This window comes from Vipera ursinii (assembly GCF_947247035.1).
Source record: "Vipera ursinii genome assembly, chromosome: Z".
In the NCBI taxonomy this organism is placed as follows: Eukaryota; Metazoa; Chordata; class Lepidosauria; order Squamata; family Viperidae; genus Vipera; species Vipera ursinii.
In genome coordinates, this window is record NC_139517.1 from 98,313,244 (window position 1) to 98,326,927 (window position 13,684).

The 13,684-nt window shown below is 39.6% G+C and overlaps 1 protein-coding gene across 2 annotated transcripts in view; it reads right to left on the reverse strand.

Annotated features, from left to right (window-relative positions):
* Window positions 1–11,885: 11,885 nt before the first annotated feature.
* Window positions 11,886–13,684, reverse strand: part of UMAD1 (UBAP1-MVB12-associated (UMA) domain containing 1) — a 62,597-nt gene continuing 60,798 nt past the window's right edge. For both annotated transcript variants that reach the window (XM_083376363.1, XM_083376364.1), the window contains exon 4: window positions 11,886–12,996. In XM_083376363.1, the coding sequence (XP_083232489.1) occupies window positions 12,742–12,996 (255 nt within the window). In that variant the 3' untranslated portion in view covers window positions 11,886–12,741. The remainder of the gene's footprint in view (window positions 12,997–13,684) is intronic.

The following is a 13,684-nucleotide window of genomic DNA, read 5'->3' on the forward strand; positions in this document are numbered from 1 at the left end:
TTGTATATCTTCACTGCTGAATATTATCAGTTTCATATGAGTCCTCCTATTACATAAAGGTGTTAGAGTGAACAAATAATATCAAGGTTTGGTGTTTTTTTCATTTATATAATAAAATAGCCTTACATTATTAGCTAATATGAAGAATAGAATTCAGCAATTGATTGCACCATCCCTACTGCAATAATTGTAGCCAAATGTTTTCTGTACTGGAATTGGTGGATGCTCTGTTTGTAGAAATTTTGGCCCAAGTCTTCCAAGACAATTTCCCAATAGCTGCTTGTTTCAGATGCTGCCATAACATTTTTGTGGCCTTTAGGTCTAGACTTTGACTTGGCCATTTCAAAGAACAGAATTTTTTTCTCTCATCTATCATGCATTTGTTTATATGTTCACAATCACTGTATTGCTAAACAATCTATTTGTGCTTCAGTCTTAGGTGATGATAAATCCTGTAATTTATTTTTTCTGTAAAATTTGATACAAATAGAATTCATGGATTGAATCAACAAACATCTATAGTTCATGACAGTACTATTTCCATGCTTGTCAGCTGGTATAAATTCTAATTGTGGAATGCAGTGTTTGGTTTCTGCCAAATGTAATCATATCTATGCAGCCTGAAAACGTGTTCTGATTCATCTCTTCATAGAACAATGCTTCAAAAGTGTGGAGCCATCATCCAGAATTTAAGCTCTCAACCTTTTATTTATTTGTTTTTATAAACCGCCCTTCTCCCGAGGGACTCGGGGCGGTGTACAGAGTAAGGTAGGCAAACATAATGAAACAGTACTGAAAAACAATAATCAAAACAAACTGGGACCCCAATTAGAGCTATCAGGCCAGGCCGGACTGCTGGAATAGGTAAGTCTTTAAGTCGCGCCGGAAGGTGCGGAGGTCGGGGGCCATCCGGATTTCAGTTGGTAAGCAGTTCCAGAGGGCTGGCGCACCCACTGAGAATGCCCTCCCCCTGGGGGCCACCAGCCGACATTCCTTGAGCGGTGGCACCCTGAGGAGGCCCTCTCTGTGGGAGCGCACAGGGCGGTGGGGTGTTGACATTGGCAGAAGGTGCTCCCGTAGGTAGCACCTTTTCCTTCTGCCTTTCCAAATTTTTTAATTACTAAATCTATATGATACTACAAAGCCCATGAATGTCTGACAATCATCATTAAAAAAAACCCTTCAATAAAAATAAACCCATAAAAACCTCAATGGCATCATAGAGGATTAATAGAAAAATACATCCAGCACATGCCTTCCTTAAGGACCAGATTTCGTAACTGCTGTCCTGAAATCCTGAAGGAATGTCTGGATCTCCGTAGTAAAGAGGTTCCACAGCATGAGGCAGCACTTGAAAGACACTTGGTGAGGTGTTGAATCTTTTCAATCTGATCAAGCAGGCAAATGGATACAGAAGGTAGCACTTAAGATAACCAAGTCTGGAGCCACATAGAATATCAAATGTTTCAGTCAGCAACTTGAATTGCACCCAGAAATCAGTTTCAATTCACATAGCTCCAGAACTATGCAGCAGAGAGAACGATAGTGAAACAGCAAACTCAAAACAGGATTTCATATTGCAGTAATACAAATACTTAGCATTTTGCTTGGTAGCAGTTCATATATTTAGGTAACATTTCTCTCTAACACGGAAACTGTTAGTTCCCATTTTATCAGTTCAGCCTTTGTATTATCTCCTTCCCTATTTTCTCCTTCCCTTCTCCCTCTGAGTTATTAAATTATTACTTTCTTCCTGGAATTATTAAATTATTCTGCTCCTCCCTCTTTCTGGTTATGTGAGAGCTAATTCTATTTAAAACAACAAGCCAATCTGACATCAGATATGTCCATTACCAAAACAAAAGAGACAGATGAAAACCCCAGAGTTGCTATGGAGTTGGGCAGCAATAAATAAATATCCTCTTGTTCAAAAGAGAAGGGCATCTAGCCCAACTGCATCAGTTGCATGGAAAAAGAGATATATAATTTTGAACCTTGATTTCATTCTAATAGGGCTCACATATGATATATAGCAATGGCTTCATAGTTATTCAACAATACGTTTATTTATCTGATTCTTGTACCCTTTGAAATATATTCTTGCACCTTCTTATTTTTGTATGATCAGCTGGCAGAAAGCCTGACAGGTTATGAGTATTGCTCTTTCAGTTTCTATTTCTTCTTCATTTAGAGCAGACAAGATCTCCTCTTGTTACAGGTTTCCAGTCCTCCTCTGTCTTGTCCAAAGACACAGAGAGGGAAGGTGGAATTTCCATTTCTTATACTTCTTTATCTAGTACATCTCACATTCTAGAACTCTCCCTTTCATCTTTAGGTTTTCTATCTTGTTAGTTGTACTCTTCCCTAGCAAATCTGTTCCATCCCTGAGACAGTACTGCTGGCAGCTGCAGAAACCTGACTGCATGGCGAGTCACGCAGTCTAGGCTTTTGAGGTTCTTGCAGATGAACTGTTGAAGGAGGTGTAAAACATGTAATATTTATTCAGTGAACACTAAAAAGGTACTGTACTGCATTCTGTTTCTTGTGTCCCCCAGTTTTTCGCCCAGTTTTATCAAGATACAATGGCAAATGAGGTGCAAAACATCCCAAAACAAACTTCTACCCTAGATAAGGGGTTAACAAGTAATATTCAAATCTTTCAGACCCAGGTATACACTTATATCTTCATTAGTGTCAATCCAGCTATTTACATGCAGACACAGACATGTACCAAAGGTCAATCCTGATCTTAATTTGTGAAGCTAGTCTCAAGTATTGTTCAGGAGCTTTAGTTTCTGTATATCAATCTTATTATTTAAGAGTTGATGAAGAGGGGGCACATATTTCCAGGTTTAAATGTTATAAGGGTTCTGAATTTATTAAATATTTTAAACTTGGCTATAAAGTCTAATTATACATAGCTAAAGACATAAACTTTATACAGGTAGTTCTCGACTTACAACAGTTCATTTATTGACCACTCAAAGTTATAATGGCACTGAAATAAGTGATGTATAACTTCGTTCACACTTATGATGTTGCATTAACTATATTAACAAAACTAATTATATTCATAACACAAAATATATTTTCTGAAAATTGATGTTGTCTTCCGGGTGAGGTTCAAGGTCTTAGTGATGGTTTTTAAGTCCTTACATGGCATGGGTCCGGAATACCTCGGGGACCACCTGCTGCCGGTGTCAACACCCCTCCGCCCTGTGCGTTCCCACAGAGAGGGCCTCCTCAGGGTGCCTCCGGTCAGAGAATGCCGGCTGGTGGCCCCCAGGGGGAGGGCCTTCTCTGTGGGCGCCCCGGCTCTGTGGAATCAACTGCCGGTTGAGCTCCGGATGGCACCGGATCTCCGCTCCTTCCGGCGCGGGTTAAAGACCCACTTATTCGAACAAGCTGGCCTGGCCTGATGGGGAGTCAATTTAGTGTTTTAATTATTTGTATATTCTTATTGTTTTATTTTGGGCATTAATTTAATTCTCTTTTAACTTTTGTACTTTTGTATTTTTATTATATGCCCTGTTCACTGCCCTGAGTCCTTCGGGAGAAGGGCGGTATAAAAATTCAATAAAACTAAACTAAACTAACTAAACTAAAAATTATAATAAAAGAATAAGACCATTTTAACGAAAAAAGTCATATCTAAAATCTTAAATGCAAATTATAGGTAGCAATATGAAATTACTATGCCATTCCCACACAATTTGAGAATGACGTATTAATATTGCTTCACTATGAGACTCTTACAATAAATAGCTTTTCAAAGGAACCAAAGGTATCTTAGTAGAGCATCATAATTAAGTGGAAAAGATATACATATATTTACATGCCAAATTTTATTGCTTTTAGTGAGAGGACACATATTTAAATTGGCAAATGTTCTTCAACAAGATTTTGCCTTTTTCCTAATATGCCTATTTTGCATATTAATGCAAATAAATTTTCAATCTTGTGATTTATGTGTTATGTACTGAGTGACCTCAGACAATCCTTTATCTTAGATTTTTATCTCCAGAACTTATTTTATCCCAGGCTTGGGGGCTCAGCATTGTGCTGCAGTTATTGCCCAGAATTAGATTGATATCTGAGCCTTTAATATTATTTGAAGAGCAAATCATACATGTTATTTCTCCAACTTGGCTGCTTGAAGATATGTTGATATTCCCCTGCATGGCTGATGGGAATTCTAGGAATTGAAGTCCACACATCTTCAGGCTAACAAGGTTGAGAAACACTGCTTTAGAATGTCATGGTTTACACAGTGGCGTAGCGTGGGTTGTCAGCACCCGGGGCAAGGCAACCGGAAGCGGAAATAGAGGGGCGGGGGGTGACGTCACGGCACTGCTGAAAAGACGCGCCCCGCAGCGGCGTAGACTTTCCAAGAAGAGTCGCGCGCATGCAGGATGCTTCCGGGTCCCTCTCGAGGGCGGCTGGGCGGGGCTCCGACCTGCAAGAGCCGCTGCATTCAAGCTCACACGTGAGCCCCGCTAAATAAAGCCACGCATGCGCACGAAGCTAGGCCGGCCGGCCAGCGGGTCCGTCTTCGCTCGGCCAAACCTGCCAGGGCGCCTGCGGGGCGCTTGTGGTTGGCCTGAGCCTGGGCGGAGAGTTGGCCGCTTCTATTTATTTTATTCAGTTTATGTGGCCACCCATCTCACCTGCCGGACTCATTTCGCTTTGCAAGAAAGAGCAGCTCGAGAGCGGAGCCAAGCCAACTCTGTGCAGCCCTTGGGGCTCCCTGAGCAGCTCAGTGCGAGCACGCCCCCCCCCAGATGTTGCGCCCGGTGCGGCCGGGCCCCCCTGCACCCCCCACGCTATGCCACTGGGTTTACATATAATCAGAATATGAGGGTTTTTATGCTATATGCTTCTATATAGTATATATGCTAAATGATTCTCAAGTCATATATTTATCTTCCCTTTTACAAACCAGAAATCAGAAACAACCATACAGAAATAATTTATCATTCTCCAGTGCCAGCCTTGAAAATAGATAAGGCCAGCCCTAGAAAGTGGCATAGCATGGATTTTAGCAATACTTTTTTTTTCCCAGTGGAATAACAGAATCTTGAAAGTCTGTCAAGAGTTTTCTACCCAATATTAAATAAAAGCAAGGAAGAGGTTTTTTTAAAAAAAATATCTTATACTTTTTTTTCTCTCAGTATTAAATTTAAATGTTTCTTCATATTAGTTTGCTCATTCCTTTCCCATCCCAGGGCCAGGTCTACATTCTTTCACCCTGTTTCCAAGTATGGATAACTGGTCTGTTTACAATGCCTTCTTATCTGCCATACGAACAGGCCTTTTTTTCTCATAGAACGCTCAGAACGGAGTTCCGGCACCTTTTTTGGATGGAACCTTGTAGGGTAGGCAAGGCGGGTTGTATGACATGTGTGAGTTCCGGCACCTTTTTCTTTTACAAAAAAAGCACTGCATACGAATGATGAAAAGAAAGATATACATAATTTCCACTAAGGATATCAAATTATTAGCTGGCAGATTTCTGCAGATTTCTAAACTGTTTTGAACAGCAATTACAAACAAATTGAGTTGCACAGTTATAACATTAAAATAGATAAAAAAACTGAAAACAAAATTGTTTTTACTTTAACTAAAACAGTACAGCCTTGGTTTATGTTAAATATTGTTTTACCTTGAGAACAAATTTATAAATAGACCTGCTATTTATTATTTCTATTGCTATTATTATTAATACTATATTAATAGTCCTAAAATATTGTTTATCATAATTAATAATAACAAAAAGCAAACAGAAAATGATAGAGATGGGGATATACACATGTATATACAAATATAGAGAAAGTGAAAAAACATACAGAAAATGCTTTAACAAAAAATGAAAAAACAACAAAGAAAAAATATATATGAATCTTATTGTTATAGTTTTCTTTTATTTCTATACTAACATTTCAAAATGACTCAGTAGAAATGAAATAATTTAAATGCATTTAAACAAAATATACACAATGCTCATATTAAAAACAATTTAATACTATTAGCAATTATTAGAATTATGAAACAGATTTTTGAGGCTTTCATAAAGGCTAAAACTATTTAGAGTATCAGGCACAAACTACAGGTACCGTGTTTTCCTGAAAGTAAAACCTACCCCCAAAATAGGCCCTAGCTTGATTTTTGGGGGGGGGGGGGCTAATATAACCCCTATCCCAAAAATAAGCCCTAGTTTTGGGGCAAGGTGCACGCCTAAAAATCAAGCTAGGGTGGGAGTGGGGGGTGGAGCTGCTCCATATGCCCCACACCTGCTTATTGTTGCAGCCAGGGCTCCCATGAATCGACACCTGCCTCGCCTCGCTGGCCCACTTGTGTGGCACCCACCTGACCTGCATTTCACCATCAGAAATGAGCTACAGATTCAAGCCATAGCTCAGTTCTTGGCTGCAGAGGCCTTTCTCGAAGGCCTCTGACAGCGAAATGCAGGCCAGGGAGCGCCTCATGCATCAATCTGGAACCCCATTCTCAGCTGTAGAGGCATTTTCTTTGACCGTAGAATTGGTCCGGATGACCAGGGCTGTTAGTGCCATCACTGCGAGGTGAGACAGTGGAAAAGACACCCCCGGAAAATAAGACTTGGTGCCTCTCTTGGAGACAAAAAAAATAAAATAAAATAATAAGACAGGGTCTTATTTCGGGGAAACACAGTAATGTCTGAGAAAGCCCAGTTTCAAGTCATTACCAGGCAAACCCCCAATATCATTAACTATGTACATAAAAAGAGTTTTGTTGAATCCACAGGCATATGTTATCTGGCTTTTATAAAATAATTACATTTCTATTTTATGAAGTTTTATAAAAGATTTACTTGATTCATGAAATAAAAAAAAGATGCGAGCTGCAAAAGTCAAGCAATCTTTTAAAATCAGATTTAATTAGAAAAATGATTGTAAATTTAGTAAATAATTGCAAATATTTTGCAGGATTTTCTTTAGATATTGCAACTATTTTTATACATAGAATTTAAAAAGCTATATATTTTCCATCTACTGGATCCCAGGAAAGGAGAAATGATAAAGATAGTATATAAAGGTTGGGCTTGCTGGGGAGTTAATTGCTTTTTCTAAGTCACAGGGTCTTTGAAAATTCATTTATAGCTTAATAATTATAATATTTTAATTTTGACAATGTTTGACTGAACATTTTCTCTTAGCCATTCTTTCTTTTCTCCCTCTCCTTGGCCATCACTTTCTTCCTTTCTCATACCAGAGAAAATACAAAATATCGGGCCTCTTTTGGAGAAATCAAGTCAATAAACTCATATAAGAATTCTCAAACAGGTTATGCTGATCAAACATATTTTGTAATATATAGATTTCATCTTATTTCATGCTTCTGTTAAGCACCTTTAAAATATTTTTACATTCATAACTTTTCATTATTTGTACACTCTATAGATAACCCTTCATTTGAACTGCATAATTTAGAAACCATTAATTAGCATCACTGCTATACTCCATGGTACTTTTTATTGGTCGTATGCTTATTTAGGGCACAAAAGGTGACAGGGCAACCATAATATTATGACCATATTATTGAAATCATTAGGAAGCATGTATGATTAGCAAATTTTGATACAACACATTTTTTTCAATGAAATGGAGATTTTTAATGTGCAGCTATAATGTACATCAGGGTTGTCAAACTCAATTTCATTGAGGGCTGCATCAGCATTGTGGTTGCCCTCGGAAGGCCAGGTGGGTGTGGCCAGGGAGGGCGTGGCTTCCTGTGTGAGCATGACTGGAGTGGGTGTGGCCTATTGGGTGAACATAGCCAGCTCTATGTCATCTGCATCAAGGGTGCTTTGGGGGCCTGGGCAGGAGTGGGACAGATCTGAGGGTCTCTGGCAGAAGGAGATGGGACCAGGGCAAGTGCCAAGGCATGGTCCACTGGAGCAGCCTCACTCTTCCTCTCAGGCCATGCGGGGTGGGCTGGATGGTACCTGGAGCCCTAGGCAGAAGAGGTCAAATGCTCAGCCTGGCCCTCAAGCACCCATGGCACCAAGCCCAGCCCCACTTCCTCAAGGAGGTGCCCAGCTGCACTTACCTCCTCCTCAAGGCTGCTGCTGCTGTGCTTGCTCTCCTTAGCCAGGTTGCTTATGATGGGTACAAGGGCAAAATCAGAGGGAGGCCCATTCCCTTTCCATGGGAGGAGACCCAGCTTTGTATCCAAAGCTTCCTTAGCAATAGGATGGGAGACCCCCAGGAGGAGGGAGCAAGGGGATGGTGAAATGGCAGCAAGGCAGGACTAAGGCAGGACTTCCCTCAGACTCTCCCTTTCTTTCTTTCTTTCTTTCTTTCTTTCTTTCTTTCTTTCTTTCTTTCTTTCTTTCTTTCTTTCTTTCTTTCTTTCTTTCTTTTTCTTTTTTTCTTTCTTTCTCTCTCTCTCTCTTTTCTTCCTTCCTTCCTTCCTTCCTTCCTTCCTTCCTTCCTTCCTTCCTTCCTTCCTTCCTTCCTTAGAACAGAGTGGTGGGAAAATATTTGAGATGAGGGAGGGAGAAAAACAGGCAAGAAATGCAGCTGGGGAGGTGTCACCCTTCGTAGGAATGAAGAAATGCACCATCGCCTGGAAGTGGCCAGCACATGGCCCTCGCCTACTTCACATATCTGACTTGGAGGGCTCTGGGGGAGGGGACACCATGAGCAGCGGGAGAGTCAGCGTTATCTGCGCAATGCTGCCTAGCCTGCATGGTTTCAGCAGGTGAGGCGCTCTGCTCACAGTGCCGAGAGGCTAAGCCAGGCAGCGCAAATCCGAAAAGAAGTGCAATGCCACACAGCCCCCAGCCTGTCCAGTTTTGGCAGGCAGAGGGGCGCTCTGCTCACAGTACCGAGAGGCTGAGCCAGGCAGTGCAAATCTGAAGAGAAGCGTGATGCTGCCCAGCCCCCAGCTGAGCTGGCTTTGCACCTTGCTGCCTGCTGAAACCAGGCAGGCTGGGGCTAGGCAGCATGCACTTCTCATAAGATTTGTGCCACCCGGCTCAGCTCTTGGCGCTGTGAGGAGAGCGTCCCACTGCCTGCCAAAAGCGGGCAGGCTGGAGGCTGGGCAGCATCGCGCTTCTTTTTGGATTCACACCGCCCAGCTCAGCCTCTCGGCACTGTGAGAGCACCCCGCTGCCTACCAAAACCCCTCCCCCAGAGTCCAAGCCAGATATGTGAAGTAGGCAAGGGCCATTTGCTGGCCGCTTCCAGGAAATGGTGCATTACTTCATTCCTCACAAAGGGTGACACCTTCCCAGCGTGTGTCCAGGGGGCAGGGCCAACATGGCAGGGGCCAGTCCCTCGTTGTTTCCAGATGGCCTTGTGGAGCTAAGACTGAATGCGCTTCAGCATAGATGGCCACCACAAAATTGTACATTGGCTCCTGGCTGGCCAGGGCCGGGGCCAAGGTAGCGGGGGCCGTTCCCCCATTGTTTCCAGGATGGTTTTGTGGGCCTCATGAAACCACTTCACGGGCCAGATCCAGCCCCCGGGCCTTGTGTTTGACATGTCTGATGTACATGCTTGCGGTAATTTATTCTCTTGCATAATTATGTTTTTTAATTTATCAAAAATTCCTTAACGGATTAATAATTGAAATTTTTTACAAAAATAAATATTGGTAATTAATTTAGAATACAGAACTGGAGTTTCCAATTCTATCAAGGTAATAATCTTAGATCTTTCATAATATTAATAATAATAATAATAATAATAATAATAATAATAATAATAATAATAATAATAATAATAATAATAATAATAATTTTATTTATATACCACCCTTCTCCTGAAGGACTCAGGGCGGTGAACAGGGCAGATATATAAAAAATACAAAAATACAATGCAATAGAAAACATAAATTTAATTTAATTTAATTTATTAATATTTCTATACCGCCCTTCTCCCGAAGGACTCAGGGCGGTGTACAGGGCAAGAATAAAACACAAAGCTACAAAAATTAAAAAGTAATTAAATACATGCCCATAAAAAACAATAAGTACATTAATAAAACCCCAATAAAATGATAATAAAAACCCCACCAATCCCCCCTCAGGCCAGGCCGGCTTGTTCGAACAGGTATGTTTTCAGATCGCGGCAAAAGGAGCGAAGATCGGGCGCCGTCCGGAGCTCAACCGGTAACTGGTTCCATAGCTCCGGGGCGCCCACAGAGAAAGATCTCCCCCTGGGGGCCACCAATCTACATTCTCTGACTGGTGGCACCCTGAGGAGTCCCTCTCTGTGGAGTCCCTTCAAACATGATGTGACTACGTACAAGGAGATCTTAAGTTTGGAGAGGAACGTCTGGTGCTTGAAGCCGAATAATCTTTTGCGAGATGAGAAGATTGTTCAAACTTGGTTTCAATATGGTCAATTACGGGCCAGATGGAAAGAAGATCAGAAAATTGGTTTTTCAATGACTGATGAAAATTTGGTAAAGCAAATTAGAAACCAGGGTCCAGCACATATCAAAGTTATTACAATGGACACTTGGGAGACGATCTGGGTGAGGAATGTAAAATTTACGCAAGCCCAAAATTTAAGAGAGAACTTTTATAAAATGTTTTATAGGTGGCATTTAGATCCTAAAAAACTTGCAAGTATGTATTCGAACTATCAACCTAAATGTTGGAGATGTGATGGCGAAGATGCAACGTATTTTCATATATGGTGGACCTGTAAAAAGGTTAAGGCTTTTTGGATAAAAATTTGGTGGAATATGCAGAAGATCTTCAAGCAAAGGATAAAGTTTTGCCCGCAATTGTTCTTATTGGGCATAATTACAGATGCTACTGTTGTGGACATTAAGTTGATGTTGAATTTAATTACAGCAGCAAGACTCTTAATAGGTCAATATTGGAAGAAGGAGGAACTCCCGACCATAGAAGAATGGACTTTAAAAGTTTCTAACCTGGCCGAAATGGCAAAGATTTCGGCTTATTTGAAAGATCATTCGCAACGTTATATTATGGAGTGGAAAAAGTGGATTGATTATATCCAGAACAAATATGGGACTAAAAAGTTTCATTTAGCATTTGAATAAGTTTTTTTCTTTTTTTATGTATATTAGTATGGCTTGTAGTCATTTCATATGAGCTAGAGTGCGATAGACTTAATAGTTTATTGTTGTTAGCATATGGTTGTTTATGATTGTTCTTTGTTTTTATACCTTGTATTTAGCTCTGGGAAGTCGGGGGGGAGGGGGGAAGGGGGGGAGGGATAGGGAGGGTTAGGTAGGGGTGGGTGGAGGGAGGGGGGGAGGGATTGTTAAAGATAAAATGTATTGTAAAACTTTTCAATAAAAAAATACAAAAATACAAAAGTTAAAAAAAATTAAACATATGCCCAACTAAAGACAGTAAATACATATATTAAAAATGACAATAAAAACCCAACCCATCCCCCATCAGGCCAGGCCGGCTTGTTCAAATAAGAGTGTCTTCAGATCACGACGGAATATGTTTCTTATAAATGTAAGGAGAGTAATTTGTAAAAATGTCTTTTTAGACTCAATAAATATTTAAAAAGAGTCACCTACTTTTTTATATCAGAAATACAACAAATTTGGTGATATGTATGATTTAGACACATCCCATAGAGATAGAAAATTCTTAGCCTTGTAAATATGATTTAGGGAAAGGATTTACGATTTCAATGTGGTTTTAAATTATATTCCAAAAAATTGAATCTATCAGTGAAGAATATTGGGCATATCAAGCCTGGATTACTGCAGAAAAGATTCTATGTCTTCTTGGAAAGAATACTATATACCCAATATTAAAGGCTAGCTTGAAGAAATGTTTGCATTCTTAGCTTCTTTATCATACAAGAGAAAGACTGGACAACATGGTTCTGTTTAAGATTTAATTGGTTTAAAAACATAATTATATTTTACACAATATCATCTTTTTACATCTTGTATATTGTTCTTCACTGTATGAAAGCAATGGACAAAATAAGGTAACAGAAGGAGATGAAGATAGAGAAGGGTAGCATACACTATTTCATGAAAAGCTATAGTGATATATTTTAAATATCCATGTTTATTTTACTGTTGTAAATACATTTATAAACATGCTCATGTATATTTTGTACTCATCTGCATATATACCTATGCACCCATCGTATGTACACAGACAGGCAGACTGACATAATGTACAATATATTCACATAGCTCAGCTATACTGTTGCAACAAAAACTTGCAATAGAAAAACTGAACATAGAAATCTAGAATACAGCCAACCAAAAACTACAGTACCAAGAAATATGAAACTCCAAAGTCAACCTCAGATATTTGATATCAATTCATTCTGCACTAACAATGTGTAAATTTAGATTTTAAAATTTTGTTGTGAATTTCCCAATGAAACATGCTGTAATAAAATTAACTAATTTATTAATATAGTATAAGTTGATTATTTGTAAATTACAATGTGATATAACATTTAATTCATTTTTCTGTGATCAAGCAAGTACTAAGCTATCTGGAAGTTTATATGATTATTTTCGTTGAGTTTAGATTATAGCCTATTTATTGTAATTGACTTATAATGTTTGGCTTAGCTGTTCTTATATTGTCATGTAAGAAACGTGACATGATGGAAAATGATAATGTTCTGTTAGACTAGTGGTAGATACAAATAACCAATTTACATGACAGACAATACCAGCATATTTTATTACAAGTGATTTTGGTAAATTTTTATATTAAGTAACCCATCTTTAAGATTCACATAATACTGAATTTTCAAGTGTAAAATCATACCAAAATCGTGCTAAATTGTCATTAACATGACAGGAGATCAGTTGTCTTGAGAAATCATTACAGGTATCCTGCATTGCCAAAATATGTGGTGCAAGAGCAAAAGGTACATCATTTGGAAATTCCAACACAGAACTGTTTTCCATATTCTGACTTTTCTTTGCCTCCTGTTCAGTGTCTGCTTCAGTCAACTTTGACTGGTTTTCTGAATTTGCCTAAGAAAATGAGAGAAAGAACAAAAATATTCTGCATTGAAACATTTCCCGGATTCTCTTGTCTACAACTTTGTTTCACAATGGCTAACCAGATACTTATGAGAAGACCACAAACAGGACATGAATGGATTATGCTTCATGTTCATATTTTTTGACAAATGGCATTGAAAGGTCTATAACATTTACTTGTTAGTAGTAATACATAATATCATATTTAATAATTGGTAATTATATCTTCCATTAACTTTTATATTCTCTTTTAAAGTAAACTTTGAAATGATACAAATATTTAGTTTTTTATAGAACATTTACAATTGGATGTAAGAATGTTCATAAACATGCTATGATTAGGCCCTATGTAGAGCAAATATTAAATACTAATATCCAATTCACTTCAAGACTGAGCACCTTCTATGAATATTGAGGAAAAACATCAGACAACAGTATAGCTGGAAAAAGAAACAGCAACCACTGTTCAGGCCAGGGCCGGGATTGATCGCGGAGGGGAGGAGCGGGGGTCGGTCGCCCCCGGGGCTCCAGGGCAAGTCGTGGGATTGCCCATTCCCACGACATTAGGGAATGGCAGCAGGTGCCGGAACAGAGGGCCGTATCGACCTCAGGGAAGGCCTCTCCGCTGCTTGCAAGCGGTGAGGCGTTCCGACCCTCTTGTTCTACCCCGAGGTCCCGG